At 36.6% G+C, this 26,900-nt stretch overlaps 1 protein-coding gene across 1 annotated transcript in view; it reads right to left on the reverse strand.

Annotated features, from left to right (window-relative positions):
• RNLS (renalase, FAD dependent amine oxidase) overlaps nt 1-26,900 on the reverse strand; it is a 247,821-nt gene that overhangs the window by 11,303 nt on the left and 209,618 nt on the right. The window contains exon 6 of the mRNA XM_046654667.1: nt 11,691-11,866. Within this exon, the coding sequence (XP_046510623.1) occupies nt 11,691-11,866 (176 nt within the window). The remainder of the gene's footprint in view (nt 1-11,690; nt 11,867-26,900) is intronic.

Consider the following 26,900-nt stretch of genomic DNA (forward strand, 5'->3'; position numbering starts at 1 on the left):
AGCTGTAGTAATTACTGCTTTAAACAACTCATTTGTGCTCCTTTGCAGTTAATCCCCTTCTCCCAGTCACTGACCCGGCAACCACTTATCAGTTTTCTGTCCCTATAGTTCTGTCTATTCCAGAAAGCCATATAAACAGAATAATATAATATGTAGCCTTTGAGTTTGGCTTCTTTCAGTTAGATAATTCTTCTGAGATTCACTCATGCTATTGCAAATATTAGTAGTGCATTCCATTTATAACTGAGTAGTTTTTCATTTACGGATGCACAACAGTTTGTCCATTTACCAAGTGATGAATATTTGGGTTATTTCCAGTTTTTGGCAATTATGAATAAAGCTTCTATGAATATTCGCAAATAGGTTTTTATGTGGATGTATGTCTTTATTTCTCTTTGGTAAATCCCTAAGAATGGGGTTGCTGGGTCATACGGTAAGTGTATACTTAACTTTGTAAGAAACTGTGAAACTGTTTTCCAAAGGGGCTGTGCCATTTTGTATTCCTATAGTGATATGTGAGAATTTCAGTTGCTTCATATCCTCACCAGCATTTCGTATCTTCAGAGTTTTTCATTTGAGCCATTCTAGTAGGTATGTCATGGTATCTCACAGTTTTAATTTGTAATTCTCTAATGACCAATGATGTTCAGCATTTTTTTTATGTGCTTACTTGCAATCCACATCTCTTTTTTTGTGTGTGTGGTAAAATACACATAGCATACAATTTACCATTAGTAATAGCCACTGGCAAATACTTATTTGCTTTCTGTCTCTATGGATTTACCTATTCTGGTTATTTCACATAAATGGAATCATTCAAGATGTGGCCTTTGTGTCTGGCTTCTTTCACTTAGCATAATGTTTTCAAGGTTCATCCATGTTGTAGCATATATCAGTACTTCATTGCTTTTTTTTTGTCCTTCAAATGTTTAATATGTACACTTTAATATAATTTCCACTGGATCTTATTATTAGAAATATGTTAAACACATATTTACCACATAACGACTGATTTCCTTATTAAGGTACAATTCATTGCTTTTTATGGCTGAATGATATTCCATCCTATGTGTATAGAACATTTTGTTTATCCATTCAACAGCTGATGGACATTTGGGTTGTTTTCACCTTTGGCTGTTGTGAATAGTGCTGCTACAAACATTTGTATACACAGTTTTGTTTGAATGCATGTTTTCTTTTCGGTATATACCTAGAACTGGAGTTGCTTGGTTAGATTGTAATTCTATGTTTAACTAGTTGAGGAATCGCCAAGCTTTTTCACAGTGTCTGACTAGTTTTTATTCCCATCGGCAAAGGTATGTACATTCCAATTTCTCTACATCCTCACCAGCACTTATTACGTTTCTTTTTATTAAATATTCTCTCCAGCCTAGTAGGTATCTCACTGTGGTTTTAATTTGCATTTCCCTCATGACTAATAATGTTGGGCATCTTTTCATGTACTTACTGGCCATTTGTACCCTTCTTTGGAGAACTGTCTGTTCATTTGCCCATTTTCAAATTAGACTGTTTGGTTTCTTGCTGTTGAGTTATAAGAGTTCTTTGTACATTCTGGATAGTAGACCATTATCAGATAAGTGATTCACAAATATATCCTCCCATTCTATGGTCTTTTCACTTTCTTGATAATCTTTTGATGCACAAAAGTTTTGAATTTTGATGAAGTTCAAAGTATCTAGTTTTTCTCTTGTTGCTTACGCTTTTGGTGTTATAGCTAAGAAACCATTGCCAAATACGAGGTCATGAAAATTTACCCCTATGTTTTCTTCCAGGAGTTTTATGATTTTAGCTTGCATATTTAAGTTTTTGATCCATTTTGTGTGAATTTTTGGATATGGTGGGAGGTAAGGGTCCAATTTCATTCTTTTGTATGTGGATATCCAGTTGTCCCGGACATATACGTTGAACAGACTATTCTTTTCCCACTGAATGTTTTTGGGAACCTGGTCAGAAATCAATGTACCATTGGTATGGGTTCATTTCTGTACTCTCCATTCTATTCCATCGATCTATATTCTCATGTCATTGCCACACTGTTTTGATTATGGTAGCTTTGTAGTAAGTCTGGAAATTAGAAAGTTTTGAGTTCTCCAACTTGTTCTTTTTCAAGACTGTCTTGGCTATTTGGGGTCCCTCGCACCTGCAGATGAATTTTTGGATCAACTTTTCCATTTCTGTAAAGGTCACTGGGATTTGGACAGAGACTGCAGGACATCTATAGATCACTTTGGGTAATATTGCCAAATTAAAAATACTTAAAATCTTAAAAATATTAAGTCTTCCAATCTATGAACATAGGCTGTCTTTTTGTTTGCTTGAGTCTTCTTTAATTTCTTTCAGCAGTGTTTTGTAGTTTTCACTGTAGAACTCCTTTACCTCCAATGGTTAAATTCATACCTCTCCTTTAGTGAAGTGTTCTTTCAAATCTTCTGCCCATTTTTAAATAATTAGGTCATTTGTTTTCTTATTAGTGATTTGTGAGAGTTCTTTAAATATTCTGAATACCAGTCTTTTACCAGAAACATGTTTTTGCAAACATTTTCTCCAAGTCTATGGTTTGTCTTTTCATTTTCTTTAACAGTCTTTCAAAGATATTCTTTTTAATTTTGATCAAGCCCAATTTATCAATTCTTTTATGGTTTGTGCTTTTTGTGTCCTATCTGTGAAATGTTTGTCAAATCCAAGATCATAAAGATTTTCTTTTGTATTTCCATCTAGAAGTTTTATAGTTTAAGGTTTTATATCTAGGTCTATGATCCATGCTTAGTTAATTTTTGTATACAGTGTGAAACATGGACTTTTGAATCCAAAGTGAGTGACATGTTTCAGTTTCTATTTTGCCACTTACTAGTTGTGTCATGTTAGGTAAGACATTCAGCATTACCTCAGCTTCCTCATTTAAAGCAAAGATAGTAATATTTACTTCCTGATCTGTCAGAACTGTTTTGAAGATCAAATGAAAACAAGTATAAAAGTGCTTTCTAAAATCAGCATATAAATGTTAACTATTATTATTTCTAGCTGACAGCAGCAAAAGAATGATGGTATAAGAATGTGTCATGATTGGGGGAAAGCCAGAACTCAGGCAATTACTGGCATTAGCTTTAGAAGCATTAGCATTTTGGGCCAGCCCGGTGGCGCAGCGGTTAGGTTTGCACGTTCCGCTTCGGTGGCCTGGGGTTCACTGGTTTGGATTCCAGGTGCGGACATGACACCACTTGGCACGCCATGCTGTGGTAGGCGTCCCACATATAAAGTAGAGGAAGATGGGCACGGATGTTAGCTCAGGGCCAGGCTTCCTCAGCAAAAAGAGGAGGACTGGCAGTAGTTAGCTCAGGGCTAATCTTCCTCAAAAAAAAAGGCATTAGCTTTTAAATAGATCTATGTTTGAATTCCAGTTTTGCCACTTCCTAGCGAAAGAACCTCACACAAGGTACTGAGGTGTCTAATTCCCAACTTTCTCACCTATGCAAAGGGGAAAGAGTATAAATTCTACAGACTGGTTGGTGGATGAACGAGTTACCTACATGCTCAGTGAGCTACAGAGAATAGGGGATTAATAAAGGGAATTTTTGAAAGGGAGAGAGGGAATGAATATAAATATAAACATATAGATATATATATATTTATACAGTCATATACAGGATAATGACATTTCAATTAACAACAGACCACATATATGATGGTGGTCCCACAAGGTTAGTACCATATAGCCTAGGTGTGTAGTAGGGTATATCATCTAGGTTTGTGTAAGTACACTCTATGATGTTCGCACAATGACAAAATTACCTAATGATGCATTTCTCAGAATGTAGCCTCATCATTAAATGACATATGACTGTATATATATAATATACATAGTATATAATATATACATAGTATATAATAATACATAGTATATAATATATATACTGTCTAGTAAAATGATGATGTGGACTGTTATGGTTTATAGAAGTGCTATAACAGATGATGGCAAAGACCAAGGTGAAAACAAAGAACTCACCTTGTACTCTCTTGCCTCTGGGAAAATATACATGCTGTTGGAGCATCATTCTGACATCATTCCCTTTGCCTGTCTGACTTCATCTTGTAGGATTTAGCTCAAGTGACACCTTTTTTTAGAAGCTATTTATTACCACTTTCTCCTCAAATCTGCTCTGTATTCACACAGTACATTGTGCATACCTTTCTTATAGCAAACTACACTATATCATGACTATCTGCTTATTGGTCAGACTTGTGGATTATATGGGAAGCTTCTTGAAGGAAGGGAGCTGTCTTTGAGTCTTTAGAATCCAGTATAATGTCTGCCATATAAAAGGAGCTCAATAAATTTGATGAATAAATGATGAATATATTATTAATTTCTAATGTGGCTGTAAATAGCTTTTGTCAACTGAACTTTCTTGTTTGTTAGTTTTATAGCATAATACTGATATTCACTCTAAATAGACTAAGTTGATTTACCCTTTATGGAAAAATGCTGGAATAGGACCTATTTCTCTTAGGGTGCCCACACCCATATAATAACATCCATCATCCAGTTTTAAGTAGCAATACTGGGTGCAAATGAAAATATGTAGCATTTGTTCAGGAAGAATGACACAGACTCCTTTTTAAAATTTCCTATAAAGTAATACTGTTCAAAGTAATGAGTTCTTCTGAAAAAGTGTGATACTGACTACATGGCAGGGTATGTCAGTCCCATGAGTACTGGAAAAAAATGATTTAATTAAACTCATATGTGTTAAAACATTTAATAGCTCATATAATGTGCAATTTTTGTGAAAAGGGGAAATACTGCCCATATAAACTTCAATTAAACTGTGACTGTACATCTTTAATTCAATGATCAGAATTTCTCAGCTGATGATGTAGCTTCCTCATAACAAACTGAAGCAACTAGTTAGTTATGTACCAGTGACAAAGAGGTGAGAGATTACTCAATGGAACGCTAGGACTGACAGCTGTTAGATTTCCTGCTGTTGAAAGGCTGGGTCATGCCATAGTCCACTGATCCCAAAGGGCCTGTTTTGGCCTTCCATAGGTTACTGTAAACTTACGGCACATAGGCAAGTGTGCTCTTGTGGCTATAATTTCATGCCAGGAAATGTTGACTCATGGCATAAATGTGTTAAACTACCAAACACTGGAAAATGTGCAAGTTAGTTTAGGAATGAATGGCAAGAAGCTGAAAAATCTATCGGCTTAAAAAAAACCCAACTGACAAGAGTTCCTTGTGTACACAGGGATCCATCACTTTTATCTCACCTATTTCTGATGTTATTCAATAATCCCTGTGGTATGATTAAGTGCCATAGCTCTTGGCATTGAATCAGTCCTTCTGAAACATCCCTGTCCAGAACTATCTGCATATGTGAAACACAGAGAAAAGAAAAGAGAGAAATTCTGGAAAGAGAAGCCAGTGACAAAGAAAAAAGAAAAAGTGGGATACCTTGTAGGCATGAAGAGAGATAATCAAGAAAAGAGAGCAAGGGACACATAGAGCTAAGCTACTAAGTAAGAAATGACCATGGAAGCGTCTTCACCCCACCTCCTCTCCTCCTCCTCCTCGTGCTACCACTATTTAGTAATATTTATTGAGAACTTGCTTTGAACTAGTGTCTGTAGTACATGTTTTCTACTGTTCTCTCATTTCATTCCAACCACAACCCTATGAGGTAGGTTCAGTTGTTCTCATTTATAGATGGGGCCCTGTGCGCACAGAGTAGCAGTCTAGCCTGCTGAAAGGCACATGGAGAGCAGAGGTTTGAACTGAAGTCCATCTGACTCCAAAGCCCAAGATCATAATCATATTACATTATTAAAAAATCCAGGAATTATAAAGCACAAATATGGGAGAAAAGTCATAGGATAGTGGCAGAATGACCATAAATGTATGATTTTATTGTGGAAATAAACTATAAAACAACACACCTAATGTGCTTTAACCAATAAACACAATTGACTATTGTGTTTCAAAGTACTTATCCTAGAAGGTCATATGTTTAAATCTTTAACGATTTACTGGCCAATGTCTTTTAGGGGTACCAGCTTTAAAATGTTTTTAGAATCAGCTTACCAGCCACACTAAAACAGATAAATACAAAAAGCTACATTTCTTTAGTTGCATCTCTAAAACATTTAAGAAAATTGTAAAGATTGACCATCCATTTTATTAAAAATCTTTAAGTCCAAAAGACTTTGGTTGTTCCTAAAACATCATATTCAAGCTCAACTTTCAAAGGCCTGATTCGACTGATTAAATGCTGAAGAATATGTGTCAGGCTCTGAAAGAGATGCCCAATCTTGTTGAAGGAAGGGTGTAGCTTATCAAGGTGACTCACTATTTTGAAAGGGACAATCCTTTGAATTTATAGTTTTATTATATTCATACAATCAGTCGCTGCTTTCCAGTTCCAACCTACCTGAAAGAGAAAATGAGGGTGATACAATCGAAAATCCATAAGAAAGAGAAAGAAAAAATGAAAATATCAATTACCACCCTACCTTCCAAAGATGAAATTAGACACAGTTACCACCAGAAAGTAATCTCATGAGGGAATAATATAAGCATATGTGTGGTCTCAGGCTCTTCCATGTATACACAATCCTCTCCTCTACCAAACACAAACCTCAAAGGAAAATTCTGGCCTTAAGCTATCGTACATTTCCTTTTTTTTCTTATATTCCTTCTAACTCCTGAGCAGTACTACGCCAACTGAGGTAATCAGTGGGGGAAGACCTGAGGAAGCCAAAATGGAGAATTTACATTGAAAAGGGCAAATATTTCCTTGTCTAAAGGGAAAAAAAAAAAAGGATACAGTCAAAAGTGAAGAATATGAATGGGAAGCTAAAGAGAGGAAAGAGAGAAAAAGAGATAAATTCACATGGTTGATCGTTAGGAAAAATTTTATGAGGAATTAAGAGTTAAGGGTACAAAGAGAAGATTTACGGGAGCTTCGTGAAGTGGGATATGTAAGGAATGAGAAGAGAAACGTTAAAAAGTACTGCTGAGGATGATGAACTTGGGATACTTTTTCAAGTTCTATAGAGGTAGTAGTAAACATTGGAATTATTTTAAATTCCTTTTGGTTGCGGAATTCTATTTCTTTGACTGCAACACAAGACTGAGCCATGAGAGGCTCTTGATATACTCAGTTATGGTAATAAAATATTTATAGCAGGTGTTCTTAATGCTGGATTCATGGGAAGACTTTAGGTTGCTTACAAATCCTCATAATTGTATGCAATTTTTGTGTTTATGTGTACATGCATATTTTGAAATGATGAGAATAGTCATGTTCATAGCTTTTATCAGAGAGAAGACAGCACAACCTCAGGGCAAAAGACCAAATGAAGAAATGTTACCACAGAAGATAACTGATTTCTAATTCTACCGAAAAGCTTAATAGGCTAGTCCAAATCCCCCTTATTTTGCCAAAGATAGCAATGTATTCTTTCACCATGTCCGCTTCTCCTTCCCCTCTCCCGAAATTCCTCTCCACATCTCCTTGGTATTTGAAAATACATTCAGTGATATTTAAAAAATAAAGTAATCCATGAATGTGCCAAATAAAGCGGGGGAAAGGGCCACTGACATTTTCGGGAACTGAAGAAAGACAGGGGAAAATTAGAGTTAAACTTACAAGCAAATCAGACATTTACTATGGTTTGAGAAAGGTATCATCATAGACTCTGAAAAGCACAGCAAATAGTAGGGGTGAGAGTGTTAGGGCTATCAAACTGATTAAATGTCCCTAGCCAAGGTACATGGAAAGGCATTTCTAGTTATTACTCTTCTGCTGAAAGGATTAATATATCATACTTGTTACAGAAACCTAAATTCAAGGCATCACAGCCTAGGCATCAATTTATATTAACTGGATAAACATTTAAATTATGGAGGGCAAATAGCTGCAAAAGGGAGGAACTGAGAACCATGAAAAATATGCCATTGCTTTGCTAAGTTTGTTTGAACCACCTACTCAAGTGTTTTATTCAAACCCCAAAAGGGAGGCGCAGAGCAGCTCCCAAGTCTTTCAAACACGCCTTCTTTCTTCATCTAGCTCTTTCCTCATTTAAGAGCAGCACCCACAAGAAAGCACAATTATCTTACTCAAGACAAAAAAATTCAATTTAGTGTCTTTGGAGAAGGCCTTCAGTAAATATTAGTCTCTAGGGTCCCATGAGTAGAGTACTAGGCATGTTGTAGGCATTTGTTAAATGCCTATTGAATAAATGAGCAACCAAATGAATAAATGAACAAACATCTTTCAACCCCCTGCTTCCAATGTGGATACATGACTTTAGAGGCAGCACTAGGCAAGGGAGAGCAACATCAGGGAAACAAGAAACTGTCCCCACACAAAAGACTCCCTTATCAAAAGATATTCTGAGTAAGAATATCATTCAGATAGTAGCCACTTCCTTAAAGCGGCTTGAGCCTTAAAAGGCTGATGCTCTCCCCAGAGGTTTTATGAGGGGAGTAGGAGATACTGCCTCATAAAGGTTACCAAGGAGTTCTGGGGAAAAGAAGGGTATATAGGCAGAAATCATGCTCCCTCCCTCCTGCCCAAGGATGTCCACATTCTAATGCGCAGACCCTGTAAAGGTTATGTTACATGCCAAGGGAGAATTGAGGTTGCAGTTGGAATTAATGTTGCTAATCAGTTGAACCTGAGATGGAGAGATTACGCTGCATTATCCAGGTGGACCCAATGTAATCACAAGGGTCCTGAAAGGAAGAGCGAGGCAGAAGAAAAGGTCAGAGTGATGCAAAATGAGAAGAACTTGACTGGCTGTTGCTGGCTCTGAAGATGGAGGAAGGGGCTTCAAGTCAACGAGTGTTGGCAGCTTCCAGAAGATGTAGAAGGCAAAAAGAAAAGTGGATTCTCTCCTAGAGCTTACAGAAAGAAACACAGCCCTGCCAACACTTTGATTTTAGCCTAGTGAGAGCCATCTTGAACTTCTGACCTCCAGAACTTTAAGATAATATGTTTATGTTGTTTTAAAGCTACCGAACTTGTGGTAACTTGCTACGGCAGCCATAGGAAACAGAAGTGAGTGAAAAGGACGGAAGGACTCAAGAGGCAGGTAGACTGGTTTTGTCATTACTAGTTATGGGACTTTAGGGAATTTATTTCATGTTTTTGAGCCTTTGTTTTTCTCATCGCTGTAGTGGGTTAAAACGAGCAACCTCATAAGGCTGCCTTAGATATTAAATGAGATCACGTCTTTGAATTGCCCAGCTCCAGGCTGGCCACACTATGGTGCTGATCATTACTCATCATTGCTATCTCTCTTTCTCTTCTTCTTCCTACCCTCTACAGTCACTGGGTGCCAAGATGCAGTGTAGGGATCACAAAAGAAGAGAAAAAGGGAGAAAAATAAAATGAATGGAGATAAAGAGTCAAACCACAGGGGTCTAGGATGGGGAATCCACATCACTCACCACTGCCTGGGGCAGGGGACACCAGTTCAGTGGTCTATCTGGGATTTTGTAAAACGAAGGTTTGAAGGGCCCTATCATTTCTTTGTCAAAGATAGAGAAGAAAAGGAAGGGGGTGGAGTGTGAAGAATAGGAGAAGTGTAGGGGAAGGAGGAAAAGAAAAGAATCACAGGGTGAGACCCAGGCTGGAAGAAAACATGGGTGGGATTTCCCATGCAAGGAGACTGTACCTCTACTCAGAAATGAGGGCAATTTCAAAATCAGTTGGCTGTTCTTCTTTCCTTTTTGTCCCTGTTTCTACACCATACTTCCCTTCAGTTTAAGAGCTACATTAGATCATATTCATACACAAACATCTATGAATTCATTGAAGGTAGATCATGTGTGCTGGGATGGCAAGAAAAGAGGGGTACATATATTACGTCACATTTCAAAGGTTAAAATGGACCTTTTAAAAGCACTGGAGAAATTTCTCTTGGGAATAATAATTGAAAACTAATTAGATGCTATTAAGTCTCTAGACCTGTCATTAATTATTTCTTTTTCTAAGGTGATGTGGGAGATTATTTATCTATCTATCTACATACCTATCAATCTCACAACATAGGTCTGATCTTTGCCATAAATGACAATGCTATGGTCTGTAGAATGATGCTCAAGGTACTATGAGAAGTGTATGAATAGTGGAAAATGCAAACTTCTAAGTTTGAATGACAACTTATTGCCTTTTAGGCTTTGCAGCTAATGTAGATTTCATGACTACAGAGCTGTATATGTACTGGGATAATTTCAAGAGAGAACATCTAAATTGTAATAAAAATCATTGTTAGGGTTTGAATGTACTTTGTGTTCAAGGATTTTTTATTAAATTTTGTGATATGGCACAACTTTGAGTAGGCAATTTTGTGGTTAGGCCAAATCTGTTTCTATTAACACAAAAAATTTTAAGAAATAACTAGATTTTAAGCCATTTTTTCAGTTTATTAATAAATTGTTTTAAGGAAATCACAAGAAGAAACACACAAGCCATTGTTTCTTTTAAAGGAATATTTATAAATTGCGAAGTGACTTGCTGTGTAATATATCCAGCTTCAAATTATATCAACAAGATTATTTGCCTGTCTTCTTTTTCAAGCCAAACTAAAATTGAGTTAAATATCACTTCAAGACACTAGCTATTGAGATTTTTCAATGCTTTTAAAAGGAAAAAGTCAAGTCTTCTAAAGTGACCATGACATGTTTAAGTAAATATTTTCCCCCAAAGGTTCACTGTATAATTTAACTTGAGAAGATATGAGTAAACAGATAGACCTGCTGTAATATTTTAGGAAGTAATTTACCATTTCCTCTGATTTTGGAAAGCCCTTTAAATACACAAAATCTGCTGCGATTTCTCACATCACTTTCTCTAAAGGCTTCACAGCTTGGGTAACCAATGGTGCTGATAAATCAGCTAATCAATGGACCCAGAAATGTTAGGGAAAAAACAGACAACTCATTGCTTCTTTCCTCCTTCTGCCCTTTACTTCATTGTCCCCAAATGACTTCACAACTGAGTTTACAGATCAAAAGGCTTTTTCTACAAACACTCAAACTTCTGTTGGAATATGCAGAGATTTTCAGAAAAGTCAACATTAACTTAGTGTAAAGAGCTTTAAGTTTGAACTAGTAGAGTGATCACCAGGTTCATCCAACCCTGAAAACAGCTCAACTAGCTGCTCCATACAGGTATTCATCTTCGTCCCCCAAAGAGCTCTGCTGGCAGCAGTCAAAACCAAAGTGGGAACTTAATACAAATGAAAATTGTGGTAGCAAAATACACTTACAAGGTTAATTTGACATATAGCAAAAATTTGAGAGGTTAGAGTGGTTTCTATATAACCACAGTACTGATTTAGAAAACCCCAGAGAAACAGCTGCATTTTGATATATAACCTGCTTTCCTGCATAGGAAACCCCAGATTTTCAGGGTGTGTAAGTCTTACGAGGCAAGAATTTGAACAGAACATTGGGGAAAATTGCATATATCTTTTATTGAGAAATAACGGGACAATAAAACCTGTAGAAGTTTACACTTACGCATTGGGCAAACGTGTATTTGCTCTAAAGATCATACTGTTAATTTCCTTTAGAGAGTGACAAAGGATGAGAAAAAGTAAAGCCAATTCTGCTGACTTATTAAGAAAACTGTACTCATACCACTGGATTCTCTGATTACCTGTGAATGTCTCCATTTCTGGCATTTGGTAGCAACTGGTGGAGGCAAACCTGGCAAAATGTCTTCCAGCTGCTGGAAGATTAACTCCTGCACATCCTCAGTGCTGTGCTCCAAGTGTGTAACTCCAAATGGAACAGTCGTGTGAACCACAAGGGAAGGCCCGATTTCCGATGACTCTGGTGGAAGAGGAACATAAAGACTCATCTTAAAGGGGGTAACATGGAAGTGTCTCTCAGCATTTCAATCCAGATTTAAGAACTGATCACAATAATCAGATAATAGTCCAATAAACGGAGGAAAAACAGGTTCTAGTCTTTGAAGTATAAAATGAGGCTATTTCTGAAATTCAAAATAAAGCTTCCCTAAAGAGGAGGACGGATTCAAGATTTGTTTTAGAGAACGATTTTTCAGGTCTTGAGAAAGAACTGGAAGGAAGGGTAAGAAGAACACCAATATGTACTGCCTTGGGTATAATTAAATTTATTGGAGATGTTCATCTTCTCTCATCCACTAAACTATAAGCAATTCATGGCAGGAGCCATTTCTTATACACAGTCTATATTCTCCTTAAGTTGTGAAAACAAAATAGATGTTCAGTAAATACTTATTGATTTTATGTTAAATAGATTGCAAAAATATTTTGTTGAAATTATACAAATGCCAGAATAAAATATCTTCACCGCTTTAAAAAAAAATCAAGCTTCTCTCTAAAAACAGGCTTGACCTCATAATATTCTTTATATTTTAAGTGGCATTAAAAACAAAAATCTGCCTCATTCATAACATGGAGCTACTTTCCATTTTTATTTGCCATTGAATTTTTTTTCTGTATTTTCACAATTACAAATGATGAGTGTCTGCTTCGTATCTTTCATTCTTTAGTAGAATATGAGAAAGTCAAATAAAGTTTGAAGTTGAAAGCAAAGTGACTGGGGCATTAGAAATACAATCTTGTAAGAAATGATAATGAGAGTTTGCCTGTTGTTATTATTCATTTAAATCATGCAGAAGAGAAAGTTGAGGAAAAATAGTAATAGATGTGAAGTATACGAAATAATATGAAAGTTGAAAGAGGAAAATATTAAAGTGTATAAGGTACTGACGGGGCTGGCAAGCCTAATTCTGAAAATTCTTTAATTTGAGATTGTAAAGAGTAAGACCACTATCTCTTTGAGGTAGGTTTGTACAACTTTACACAGAAAAAAAGAGTTGAACAACATAAGCCACTTATTTGCTATGTGCTCACTTAAGCTCTTTATGTGTGTGTGTGTGTGTGTGTCTGTGGGTGCACGCATAAAATGAGAATAAGTTAGCTCCTTTTACATAGGTCTGTGGTGTGGATTAAATAACACAAAACATGTGAAGTGCTCAGCACAGTTTCTGGCACAGAGTAAGTTCTTAATAAATGTAAGCTATGGGAACAGAAGCAATAAATCAGATATATACAAGGGAAAAGTTTCCCTGGCATTGCCCAAATGATAGCTGTGAGTTATATTTTGTAAAAGTACTTCATTTTTCCATTGCACTCTGCTCAGAGAACTCTGGCTTATGAACTTTACAGCAAAATATCAGAGAAGAGAGTCCCAAAATGCTGCGAATTTTTAAAGTGGAGTGCTTCCAAACATTTTTATATGTAAAAGGTGGGAGATCTGACTTCAGAAGCTGTGCAGTAAATGCAACGGTAAGGAAATTGTCCACCGTTTTCACCTCACAGTGGCTGGAACAACTTGAAAGAGAAAATAGATGGACCATCTCTTTGAACATTCAATGTTTAACCCGTCAGTGTAGACTTTACAGGTACCACACAGAGGGAAGGACCAAGGAGTGCCAAATCTCAAATTCTTTCACTGAATACCATCACAGTGAGAAACCTATTCATATTGCCTCAGGGAGTGTTATTTATGTTATCAGTTAATAAATTTGGGGAGGCTTGTCCACAGCAAGGGGTTGTCAAAGCCACCACTCTTCCATGAGGTACCCAATCTTCCCAGAGACAGAGAAAGCTACTGGGGAAGCATTCTGAAGCAGGAGAGTTGGAGTTATGAGTTGACTTATCTATGGCAAGCTTCAAAGGAAAATGAATGCTAGCTGCGTGCTAAGAATCAGGTTGCAGTGACCCAGCCATTTGTTCTAGAGAGAACTCGTAAAATGACTGAGAGTGGGGATGGTGCCTTGCCAGGTTTCTCCCATTTACATTAGCCATCCACTCCTAGGAGAGCAATAAAAAAGGAAATTTAAGACCCAAAATGAAACAGTTCTTGCATAACAATGACAGAAAAACCTGGCTACTTGTTTTTATTGGAATCAAACAACATTTTTTTTGGAGAATTTAGGTTAAAATTTGAATAGCTGCAACCTAAAACGATGAGTTTTAAGGGAAAGCTCCCCCAAACCCCAAATTAAAGGGTATTTTTAGAAGCTAAAGTCCAAAAATACAAACAGCCAACCAGAGTTTAAATGTGACCAAGGTTTGGAAATAGAGCTCTATAAAACGCCACAAATACGTTAATAGGATTCAGAGCATAAATTCAGTATAATCATTATTCCTTGGTCACTGAGAAGGTAATGATGTTACCTTTCTCTTTCTTTTCTTTATTCAGTTTAACAAGCATAGCACTTTGCTTTTGGCATTTTAAGTGTAAAGTTCATTAGTAAGTAGACAACATTTCTGTACATCGGGAGATCAACAGCTTTAGTCAGAAGAAAAGTATTTGGACCTTTGCATCCTACTAGCTCTGTGGTCCTGGACAACTAAATTTCTCAGGCTTCACTTTCTTCCATCAATTGAAACGGAGTAAGGCTACTTATGTTATAAGGTGTCATGAGGATTAAATGAGTTAGGACACATAAAAGCCTTTCTTCAAATATAAAGTGCTACACAAACGTAAGGCATTCCTTGATAATGTTGTTTTGACCTCTACACTGTAGTAAGAGCAACTTTAGAAAGAGATAACAGAGTTGACTTCTCTTAAAATATTAAGGTTAATTGTTATATTAATACCCCAGAAACAGTGGCAGATTATTCCTGGGTATAGACACAGCAGGCTTTTTGTTTTTTGGGTTTTTTTACTGAGAGAAAAGAGACATAACCTAAAATTTACCATTTTAACCTATTTTAAGTTTTCTGGCATTAAGTACATTCACATTGTTCTGTAACCATCACTGCCATCCATCTCCGGAACTTTATCTTCCCAAACTCAAACTCCATACCCATTAAACACTGACCCCTCACTTCCCCCTTCCCCAGGCCCTAGCAACCACCATTTCTGCCTCTAAATTTGCCTACTCTAGGTTCATTCTATTTCTGTCTCTGAATTTGACTACTGTATTGTAATCAAATTGTGAGTAATGCTGCTATGAACATAGATGTACAAATGTCTGAGTCCCTGCTTTCACTTTCCTGATGCCTTTTAACAATATGTTGTGAACATCTTTACATCTAGAAATGCCTTTACCCTTAAAGTTTACTTTCTGCTTTATATTTGTTCCACTTTTTCAACATTTCTTTTTTTTTAAATTTTTTTTACTTTTGCCTTCTTTTTGATTAAACCATTTTTACCCCTTATTCCATTCTTCCTCTTTATTAGTTTGGAAGTTATATAGTTTATTTTTATTTTTAGTGATTACCCATAGATTTAACCACCCATATTAAAGTCAAAAGTTAATATCTTTATCCTTATCCTAAATAACATAAGAACCTAAGAATATTTCAGCTCTGATTTTATATGCTTTTGTTGTCCAAGATTTATTTCTTTAGTTTTGTTTAATACAGTCAATGTTTGTTTATTCACAGCTTCCTTTGTGGGTCTCACATCTTCTCTCCAGGGTCATTTTCTTTTTCCAAAAGTTTCTTCTTTTGAAGTTCCTTAATGAGGTTCTGTTGAAGGTAAGTTTTCTCAGTTTTTGTTTTTCTAAAAATGTCTTATTTCACCCTTATTCGTGAAAGATAGTTTTCCTTGGTATATAGTAATAGATTGAAAATATCTTCTCTCAGCATTTTAAAGAAATAATTCCAATCTAGGTTAGCTTTTATTAATGCTGTTAAGAAGGCAAGTCTTTTTTTTTTTTTGAGGAAGATTAGCCCTGAGCTAACATCTGCCACCAATCCTCTTATTTTTGCTGAGGAAGACTGGCCCTGAGCTAACATCCATGCCCATCTTGCTCAACTTTATATGTGGGATGCCTGCCACAGCATGGCTTGCCAAGCGGTGCCATGTCCACACCCAGGATCCCAACCAGTGAACCTCGGGCCGCTGAGAAGAGGAACGTGCACACTTAACCGCTGCTCCACCAGGCCAGCCCCAAGAAGTCAAGTCTTAATATGATAGTAGGTCCTTTGCAAGCAGTTTTCTTATATATCTGGATGCTTCAATTGTTTTCTCTTTGCCTTCGGCGTTCTGCAGTTTTGCTTGGATATCCTGAGCTTTGAGTTTCTTTTTGTTTACCTTCTTTGACTTCACTGGGTTTTCTGAATCTGAAGACTCATTTGTGTCATTAATTTTGGAAATCATTCAGCCAGTAGTTTCTTCTCATTTTTTCCATTCTGTTTTCATGGAATTCTAATTAGAGACATGGTACATATTCTCCTTCTATCTTCATGTGCCTTGATGTCTTTTTAATATTTTCCATTTCTGTCTCTCTATGCTAGATTCTATGTAATTTCTTCTAATTTATCTTTCATCTCACCATTCTCCCTACATCTGTGCTTATTCTGGTGTTCAATTTCTCCTTTGAACTTTGAGTTTAAGTTATTTTATTGTTCACTTGTGAAAATACTATTTTTCAAATCTGCATGATCAATTTTGATAGCTTCTTTCTCCCTGGTTATACTGACAGTACTCTCTTGTTTTTCTTTAAACATGTTCAATATAGTATATTGTGTGTTTGGTCATTTCAAAATCTGTAGTCTTTGAGTTTGATTCTGCTTTTTGTTGTTTTGAATGGCTGTTGCTCATGATGTTGTGTTTCCTTGTGTGTTTTGTCATTTTCTTTTTTCTATTGTGAGCTGTGTTCCTAGGAATTTTATCTGAGAAATTCTTTAAGGTCTGAGTTTAAAGAGTGTTCCTTTGGAAATTTACTTTTGTTTCTGCCAGATGCCTTGGGGGCAACAATGCCCAGGACTACTTTAACTAAATTTTTAAAATATACTGGTGGAATGAATTCTGGCACCAAATCTGCCTGAGGGTGGATATGTGGTTTGGCATCTCAGGGAAGATATTTTATTTCTTTTTCATTTTTTCTACTCCACTTAAAGACAGAAAAGCATCCCCATTGTCTTCCTCTGCCAGATAAGATATATCAGATACAGAGAAGTTCTTTAATGCCATAAAAGTGTACGTGTCCATGCTAATAAACTTTAAATCTTAAAGAAACAAGGTGAGTTTTCTTGGAAAATAAGTTATCAAAATTAACATAAAAGATATCAGTATAAACCAAAATACACTACGTTATTTAATACGTTAAATACGTTAATTAAAAAAAAAGAAAAAAGACTTAAGGACCTGGTTGCTTTACTTGTGATTTTTTACAAATTGTCAAGCTAGTGTATATTCATTTTAGACACACACATCACATTTATACATTTAAACACACACATCAAACTATAGACCATTCTTTATTAAGATTAATAGGTATATATTTGCATATTAATAGGTACAATTAAGAAAAACATGATAACCTCAATATATATTTAAAAAGCATCCATTCATATTTAATATCAATTCATGGAAAAAAGATACAATATTAAAAAAGGTGACTTTCTCAAAATGACATAGAATATCTTTATTAAGCTGATGGTTTATATCATACTTCACAATGAAATAATATGGGTTAGCACAGTAAAATAAGCATAAACAAAGGGTGTTCAGTAATACCAATGGTATTTAACATTGCTCTGGTCAGTGCATTAAGATAAAAAATAGAAATAAGAACTATAATTATCAGGAAGAAGAAAAAATCATATGATTTAAAATAATAGTGAACCAATATAAAATCCATCAAATTAATTTAAAAAATGTATGATATTAAATTGATTACCTTATATACCAGCAATAACTAGTAAGAAAAATGTCTTAATTAGTTCTACAAGAGTTTTTTTGAATTTGACAAAATGATTCTAAAGGAAAAACTAAGGCAATGAGAATATTTAAATTTTTTTCTCAAAAAAATATCAGTGAGTGGAAACTTACTTTGCTTTATATTTAAAAATGCACTGTAAAGCCACAGCAATTAAAACAGTCTGGTACTGACTAACAATAATGGTCAATAAATCAGAATTGATCTCTCTGGAAAAAATCCTAAAATATATTAAGTATTTAGTATAGGATAAGAAAACTTAACAAAACAATGGAGGAAGAATGCATTTCTTATATTGTCCTAGAAAATTGGATATATGGCCAAAATTAACTTAGAATATTACCCTTGCACTTCTGACCCAAATTTGTCACCGTATCTGATTTCCTACTTCTGTCACTACATGAGATATATACATTCTTGATAACGCAGCAAGCTCAAACCCACTGGGATACCCTTATTCACATGCAAATACCTCAAAGACCTTTTCCATCTGATAAACTTCATTTATCTATCAAGGGGCAGAGATTTCGTTCCCTTAAGGCCAGTTCTAGATTCCATCTCTGACAGGGAAGTAGAAGACTAAAGAAACTTAAGGAGTGACAGACACTACAGTTGCAGACCAAGGGCATCAAGAAATGGGTAAAATGTTTCTTTAATTACTGATTCAATCAAATGAGCATGTGGGTGTCTAGTGCAGTATTTGGTACTGTGAGAAACTGAGGCCGTTCAGAAGCTTACATCATAGTAGGGGAGATGACACGCAGACAAAACAATTAGAGAACTGTTATCTACTAAATGGTATGGTATCAGCAGTGTGTGCACATGAAGTTCAGGAAACAGACAGATTCATGTGAATAGAGGAACTGGACAAGGAGTTGAGAGCCATACAGCTCGGGGGTGGTCAGTTCTCACGTCTCCTTCCTCCTGGCAGTGGAAATTGCTGGTAAGTTTCCCTCTCCTCACTCCGTGGGGAACTGGCTCAATTATCCTTGCCCTCTAGCCATGAAAGCTCTTATTACAATTTACTCTTTCAAATGGCTTCAGGGCCCAGCAGCAAATGTAATGGAGAGTAAGCCAATCACATCAGTAAGTCCAACAAAAAAATCTAACTCACCCTTGATGATGAAAGAATAGTAGGGAAAAGCAAAGGAAGAAGAGTAGGGAGGGGAAAGGGAGACTGAAATGGAAAGATACATGCTCCTGATGTCTCTCTCCCCTTCCTCGCCTTCCTAGCAGAGCCAACCCAAACAAGCATATAGTACTCTTCCATTTGGCATTCCAACTCATTGGCAGCATGTCTGCTGTTCTGTGTGTCTACCACTGGCCCAGAATCAGGAACTAGGCCTCACTGTTCAGAGGGACCACCTGCAGATTTTAGTTGCTTTTTAATAAACTTAGGTATAGGTTACAGAGGCCAAAATTCATCTATGAGAGCCCTACTCACGTCCTGGGCAACTTCATTACCTCCAGCTTTATCTGCAGCAGTTACTTCTATAGTATTTACATTCATTAAACACAATTTTAGGCTTTTAACTGAAAAGTAAGGTTCTAGAAGTGTAAACTTCTGAAATGACAGCATGGGCCAGGCACAGAGAAAAGATGGTTTTAATCACAGCCCTCCCCTTTACTTATTTCATTTTTATCCTGTCATCTTTGAGGAGAAATAGTTGTTTTATTTGCTTCCTTATTATCTCCCTGGAGGTAGGGGACTGTACTAATTGATAATAGCAATTGCTTTAAATATCCAATTAAAATCATTGAAGAAGTTTGAATGAACAGCCTCATTTGGGAGATGTAAGAGAACAGTATCTAGAGAACTGACAGAAGAGGGTAATTGACCTGAAAAAGATTCAAAAGAGAAATGAATGGGGAAATTGTATTCTTGTCAGCAACTAGATACCAAAATTACCTGACAAGCTCCTACTTCCCTTTTTAAAGGTAAAATATCTATTAAGAAGAAGGAAATGATAGGGTGAAACGAAACTCTTTTAAATGACAGGAAATACGACTCAAGTTTAAAAGTCTTTTTTTCCCTTCCTGTCGAAGGTAGTGTCTATCTCTTCCTAGGAAACTGTGATATACTACCTAAGATTTACAGGAAATCCTAGAGTGCTATTCTTTTTTACCCCCTAAGGAACAAAATATGCTTTATTTAGGATGAATGAATCAGATCCCTTTCTCCATCCTGACTGCACAGTCAGTTTTTGAGGGGCATCAGTTGAATTTGGATCTCATGTCAGAAATGTCCTCTCCTCACTCCTGGCTGTTTGACTTGAGGCCGATCATAGTGCTTCTCTGATTCCTTAGGTCCGTGTTGCCCACAGGGTGTCCCATGACATATTAATCGTGATTAGGCAAAACAACAACAACGAAATTCTTTGGACAAATATATTTTTGAAATGACTGTTTTAAATTAAATAGCTCTTCTCAGAGTACGTGATTATGCAGTGGGATTCTTTAAAGGAAAGAGAGTGTGAAATTATTTTTGGTGTTTTAAAACTACTTTTACGTAAATTACAAAATTGTAGGGAAAAAAGGCTACTCAAAGTGTGAAAGGGTATACAGTGAAAAATAAAGAAAAGTATCACTTCTATCTTAGGTCTGACAGTCCCAGTCATCAGGGTAATGACTGTCAACAGTCTCCCAGGTATCCTTCCAGAAATTTTCTACACAGGAGCCTGAGCCCGCATACCTACTCTCCTCTTTAAAACGGAAATACAATCTTTCTCTAGCTATTGTTCTTTAACTTGCTTTTGTTCATTTAACATATCTTGGATAGCTTTCTGTCAGTTCATGAGGCCCTACTTAATTTAATAGCATGGAATTACCACGGTTTCTTAGTCAGTCTGCCTTGGCCGGATATTTCATTTTTTCCAGTTTGCTGCTGTAACAAGTCATGCTGTAATGAGCACATTTATTTGCAGATCTTTGTTGCACTTATGTGACACTATCTCTAGAATAAATTCCTGGAAATAGAATTGCTGAGTCAGAGAGTAAGCACATTTAAAATTATTTCAGATATAGCTTAATAGTCCTCCAAAATTTCACTCCCCCCAAGAGCATACGAGAGCTCTGGTTTCTCCGTACTCTTACCAGCACTGGGTAATTTTGGCTAATCCGCTAGGTTAAAATGTACCTTATCTTATTTTTAGGTTTTAGTTAGCTACTTATGAGTTAGTTATGAGTAGTATTTTCAGATACAAACACAATTTGCATATTCTTTTCCAGTGATTTGCCTTTTTTTGGTCCTTCTGGCAACAACAGTGCCAACTTTAGGATCACTGTGTAGATTAAATCCATGTAGAGTGAGCAGTTCACGGTTTGGCACACAGTAAGTGCTAATCTAGTGTTATTTGGAAAACCTACCTATCAGGGCTGACTCCACGTCAGAGGATTAGAGTTACTGTGGCTTTATTGTTCTGTCACACTTACCTTCGACTTCACTGATGGGGAATCTAAAGTTCAGAAAATGGTGCATCATGGAAGGAAAGTGCATTGCAGAATCACAGTATTTATATATTGGGTTTTAATTTTCTATTTACTTGTCTGTCTTCCCTCTAGACTGAAAGCTACCTGAACTATGGATCCCGTCTTGATTATTTTATATTTCTAATACCTACCTCAGTGTCTGGCACATGGTAAGAATCGATATGTGTTGAATACTTGCATGAACAGATGAATGAATGAAATAACAGTTCTGTTATTTGTCTGCATCTGGCAGGTATGGATGGGTAGAGCAAGCTTTCCTCCATCTATTGAATAAACAGGGTCAGCTCCACTGGACAAAGCAACAGCACATTTAGAATTTGACAGCACTGAATGCTCACAGCTGAACAATTATAGCTCTGGTTCCATATGTGACCCTAAGAAACTTCTCTGTCATTGAGTTGGAAGCACTAGCTTTTAAAAAAACTAACATACCTATTAGTCCTCTTCTTTTGGTCTTTGACTTGTTTATTGTAGGCCTGTGAGTACTAATATATCTATGGATGCATGCATTTGCTATTTTAAATAGAGGCTAGGAAGGGAAGTTTTAAAACTGATACACATGGATGTTTGTAATCCTTGTTATCCCAGGCTACATATGCTTGGATTTCTTATGTTTAACAAGATATACAGACATCCTCTAAACAATTCTGTATAAGATAACCATTCTGATAGGCATTTAGTTAAATATAAACAAGTGTGTAAAACCCCACACGATGAGTTGAAAATAAAATGAGAATTCCCCTAAAGTTCATACTTCCAATTTCAGAAGATGTTTCCCCATAGCTCCACTATAAGCAAATGTATACAAATTCAGGAAATAATCTTCCAATAAACAATGGAAAATTGTTCACAGAAGAGTGTGTTCTGCTTTCTCCAGCCAGCTGAGAAAGTAAATAATACTGACTAGTAAACTAAACTACTTGAATACTAAAGAACATATTGCCTATTTCCACAATACCTGTGAGTGCTGGCTGCTAGAGGCCTTGAGATGGGGTCAGGAGGGTGGAAACACGGGTTGGGCTAGGCCACTGGGGATAATTTTCTAGCCATTAGAGAGAAAATTATGCCCAAGTCCTGAGATTGGAATAGATGTAGGAATCAAGGCCTAGAGTCAAATCTTCAAAATAGATAAGGCTTCATAATAGACAAGGTGATCAGCAGAAAGGGATGACCTATATAGGAGTAAGGGATAGCAGGCAGGTCTGAGCCTGGGGGCTGGGCAGGGAGTAATCCTAGCTCTAGGGAGAAAAAAATACACATTGCCTTCACAAATTCATTTTAATATTTCTTTTCCTACTTCATTGGCTTTGGATCTCATGAAGGGGCTCAAACCAAAATTGTGAAGAGAAATGGTGAAGGTCTTCTGCCTGGCAATCTACTTAATAGATTCAAGAAACCCAGTATCCCTTAGAGAGAAGGCATGGTACAGTACAGTTAAATATGGATCTTGAGGCTAGTTATGAGGATGAGACAAGCAAATGTCTGTGTACTAGTCATCATTTGCTCAGCATCCACTGGCTCTTCTATGGCAACAGTATCCAAATTTTGTTTTAGGGGATCAACCCTCCCCCACTTTCAGCCCTGATAAAGGTGACCTAGGTTAAACTAATCAGTTAATCCATTCCTCTGGTCACAGTGATTGGTTCAGAAATGGGTACGTAACTCAAGCCAGGTCAACCAGGTCAAGGAGATTCAGTTCTAGGGCTAGCGTTAAGCTTTTGGGGAAATGTGCTCTTTTTTGGCCACTCTTGGCACTGAAATGCTTGGTACTATGAATGAATCCAACACAGCAGAAGGTAGAGTCAAGAAATGGACAGAAATGAAGTCCTCATGATGTTGACTGAATCAATCCAGACACGCCTGCAGCTATACTCCTGTATTTTTCAGGAACAATACCAATAAATTCTCTTTTTCTGGCTTAGCTGTCCCTATCCTACATGTGTGAAGCATTTAGTACTATGTTTGGCAAATGTGTGCTTGTTCCTTTCTTTCGTCTCCTCTTCTCCTGGCTGTCCCTAATCTTACTTTACATCTCCAGTAATTAGATTTTACCAGTTTCTTCAGAAAGCTTGACCAAATAAATATGAGAAAAACTCCTTCTGGGCCTCAGTTTCTTCATACTTAAGTAAAGGGGTTAGAAAAGACCATTCTCATAAGACCCCTTTCAGCTTTAATTTTCTATGAGTCTATAAAATGGAGGTCCAGGTGGCAGTGACAATTTGAGAAGTAAAGCTTATGCTTCCCTAGCCACTCCATGCTGTAACTAGAGTAGAAATTCATGGTTCTCAAAGAAGAGACTAAAACTAGTCATCCACAGGGCCAATGTGATGAAAACACTTCTCTTCATCTGAGCTTTCTAATTCTTGAGTTTCCTCTAGATTTTAGGGCTTTAACCTACATCCCACTTTTGAGCTTAAACACAATGAGCTAGTTTGTAGTATGGTGAGAAAAAGAACTACATTGTTTAAGAATGCCTTGGTCTAGTTTCAGCTCTGCTACTACCTAGAACAGTAGTTGACATACCATAGATACTCAATGCATGCGCTGAAATGGAAAAATAATTCACAGTGTCACAGCTTTTTGGAAAATCATGTATAACTAACAATAGTTAAATTAATATACCCAAGATTGAGAATATTTTGATTTTTAAAGAATATTAAGTTGGATTCAAGTATATTCTGAAAATAACATTACTCTTGGTTACATGTATTTTGATATATGTGATCTCAAGCATGAGAGAATGCTGGGCCTCTTGGAATTCCTAATAACTTGAGTAATCCTCATGAAGTGTGCCATGAGAGTGAACATCATTTGTCATGTGAGTGATGGTGGGAGAACTAGATTTCCAAGGTCCTTTCATTTCCAGGATTCTCAATGGTGGGCTGCTGGTGGCAGTGGCGGGAGCGGACTGCTGGGCCTGGTGGTAGAGGCATGTGCTGAGAATTTGGCTCACTCAAATCTGGGAAGGCGGTAAGGGGAGCAACTGAAATTTCAAATAACACATTTGATGTTATAATTTCATCTTTAGGAAATGAATTTTAAAAGCCACTGGTATTTTCAACGTACAAATGGCAGAAAGTATAGGTTGGGGAAGAATATGAAAAAGAAGAGTTTAGTTTCCAGGTATCAATCAATCTCAATGTATTCTAGAGTGGGTGGTGGGGCAAGAGATAAGTCTTTGTGGGGATTTTTTATTAAGATCTTCAGGATAAAGATTTTTTAGACACAAAGTTCAGCTTGAAGTCATGGTTTTACTTAATTTCTCCAAGCTTTAGTTTCCTCACCTATATAATGGGGATAATCACATTTACCTCACAGAGTTTTTGTGAAGATGAAATGCAATAAAACATGCAAAACACTTAGCACAGTGCCTGGCTCAACAAAGATTATGGGCATGGAGTTTTAAAAGGTATACAGAAACATTGTTCTGGTTTTTCATTTTATTCCTTTTTACTTTTCAAACTCCTGACATAAGTTGTTCTAAATTTAGAAATATAGAAAACTTCTCTTTGCTCCTTTATAGAAATAAGCTGTAACAGAGGAAAAACATATCTTATTTGTAATTTGAGACATAATTAGCACACATAATTGAATACATATGTATACATCGATGGAACAAGAGGGAAGAGGAGGGTCACTCCAGGCTGTGAGGCAGACCCATGGTTTCCCCCAAACCCAGGTATACATTGTGCAAATCAAGTCTGAAGCCTCTTAAGTATTTCAACATTACCTAGGGTCTTAGATAATATTTCCCCTACCCCCAGTCTCAGGACTTGAGAGGTTTTTGATTGTTCCAATCACATTTAACTACTGAATTGGAAATTCTGATTATTTTCAAAAAGTTCTGACCTTTCCAGAGGAAGCAACTTCTTGAAGGCTTCCATTGTGGCAAACCAAGAAGACAAGATTTCCAGATTCCATGGCAAAGATAAATCCTTGCAGATCAACAGAATCCCTGTTACAAGGTGCCTCAGGAGGTTCTGTGCCAGCGAAGTTTCCCACTTTGCCAAGAACTCATGTTTGAGTCTATCCCTCTCCATCACTCCTTAGGGTCCTGCCATTATCTGCATGTGCAGAAAGCAGATCTGGTTTTGTGAGACAGATCTCTCCAGAGAAGTACCTTCCAACAAGCTGTATAAATGAGGATAAACCTCAGGAGACTGACTTCAAATTAGAGAATTGTTTCCACCTTCTTAGATGAAGCAGATATGGCCTCAGAGTTTATTACCGTCCCTTTAAAAGAAGGTCAATTTTTATATTCCTGGAAGTATAACTCAAGGATTGCTAAAGATCCAACTAGGATTATTGACCAGATGAAAAGACAATGTTTCATGGAGATATGATACCTCAATTCCACAAACATTGCATGTACTTTATAATATATATCCTGAAAAATTCTGCAGAAATAAAGTACCAAGGAAAAAAGAGAATATCAGATTAAACGTTGTTGAAATTTTTCTTACAAGGAATTCTAACTTTCTATCATGCCGGAATGTGTTTTAATATTCCATGTCGAATGTAAGCACTAGGAGAGCTGTCTTATTCACCTGAATCTAGAATAAAGTCTGGCCCATAGTTGGAATGTAACAGATATTCATCGAATGTATGAATGATGAATAAATGTAGACATAAATAATTTGGGGAGCAAAGAGAACGTACATATATTCTTTTCCTTGTAAAGATCATTTCCCTATAGCCAATTTTTGGATTATGATCTTTTACTTCTAAAAAGAAATGTGCCACAGAATTCTTTTTAAATGACCCAAAACTTGTAGAATATATAGAAAAACCATGGTCATAACATGAATTATTACAAAGTGAGGATTTTCTCTACTAAACGTTAAGTCTTTGTAGAAAAGTGTCTCAGGGAGCCGTGAGAGTAAGACACTAATGATTACTGCCAAGTGATAGATTACCATAAATGAGGTAAATTAAAATTTAAGAAAGCTTTTTTAAATTGGTAAAATATACCAATATATGGAGTTTATAGTACTTTCATATAGCTCATTTTGTTTAATATTAGGAAATACATTTGAACTATTTTTTACATTCTCTGGCAGAGATAGTTCATTCTCACCAAATATTCCATGTGCTCCCTGACAATTCCTGGCCTACTTGGCAGTTAAGCTGGAGCCATGTAACTAGTTTTGGTCTGTGGATTATGAGGGAAAGTGAAGGGTGTGACATCTAGTCCAAGGCTGTTAAAAGCTGTTTGCTTCCTCCATTTCTTTCTTACCTCCATTTTGGGCTGGCATTCCAGATGGCAGAGCTACAAGATGAACTAGAGTTGCCCAACCTGCATGCAACCTCATGGAAGCCACAATATGTCAACCGAGTGGCATGAACAGATGTATGTTTTAAGAAAACCAATCTGGCTATGGAAGAATGAACAGGAAAGGGGCAAGTACAGACAGGCCGGTCAAAATAAGATGGTGCCGTGGTTGTGACAGTGGTAATTAAGAGAAGTGAGTTCAGTGTCAAGTTTGGAAGCAAGATCAGTATGATTTGGTTACATATTGGACATTGGGGTAAAAGAGGAAGAAATCAAGGATGAGTCCTGATTTTTGGTTTATGCAGCTAGGAGATTGGTGGCTCCATTTTCAGAAACAGAGAAGATTGGAGAAGGAACAAATTCTGTACTGCTAT

Source organism: Equus quagga, chromosome 2 (genome assembly GCF_021613505.1).
Source record: "Equus quagga isolate Etosha38 chromosome 2, UCLA_HA_Equagga_1.0, whole genome shotgun sequence".
Lineage (NCBI taxonomy): Eukaryota > Metazoa > Chordata > Mammalia > Perissodactyla > Equidae > Equus > Equus quagga.